The sequence below is a fragment of the Suricata suricatta genome, chromosome 17, assembly GCF_006229205.1.
Source record: "Suricata suricatta isolate VVHF042 chromosome 17, meerkat_22Aug2017_6uvM2_HiC, whole genome shotgun sequence".
NCBI classification, from domain to species: Eukaryota; Metazoa; Chordata; class Mammalia; order Carnivora; family Herpestidae; genus Suricata; species Suricata suricatta.
Genome location: NC_043716.1, coordinates 23,533,105 through 23,533,567, shown reverse-complemented (window position 1 = coordinate 23,533,567; position 463 = coordinate 23,533,105). Strand labels below are relative to the sequence as shown.

General features: G+C 70.8%; 1 protein-coding gene across 1 annotated transcript in view; it reads right to left on the bottom strand.

The window, feature by feature from the left end:
• The window catches only part of CA4 (carbonic anhydrase 4), an 8,730-nt gene extending 8,573 nt beyond the window's left edge, over positions 1–157 (bottom strand). The window contains exon 1 of the mRNA XM_029929065.1: positions 16–157. Within this exon, the coding sequence (XP_029784925.1) occupies positions 16–73 (58 nt within the window). The 5' untranslated portion in view covers positions 74–157. The remainder of the gene's footprint in view (positions 1–15) is intronic.
• Positions 158–463: the final 306 nt, after the last annotated feature.

Below are 463 nucleotides of genomic sequence, written 5' to 3'. Positions count from 1 at the left end.
AGCCCGCGCGTTCACCTGCGCAGGCCGAGGGCCGGGCAGCAGCGAGGACCAGAAGCACCGGCAGCAGCCGCATCCCGCACAGAAGCAGACGCGCCGCCGACCCGGTGGGCGCGCGCCGAGGAGGCCTCCGGGGGTGCAGCTATCATGCGGGCTCGGGTTTTATAGCGGAGCTGCTACGGGAGGGAGCCCCGACAGCAGGACGCGGATACCAGCTCCTCCCCCTGGCGGAGCCTCCCCTCCCCGCGTCCTGTCCCGGCGCTGAAATCCTGCGCTCCCCTCCCGGCCCTCCCACCCCCTGCCGAGCCACCTTGTGCCTTACGCCCGGAACCACCCTCTTCCCCCCCTCCACCAGCTCCTCTCCTCTCCGCCCAGAGGTCGCGCCCTCCCCACTCTAGCCCCCAGCCCCCATCCCACACCTGATCTCCGGTTTGGGAACAGGGTGCCGACTTCGCGAGGTACTTAT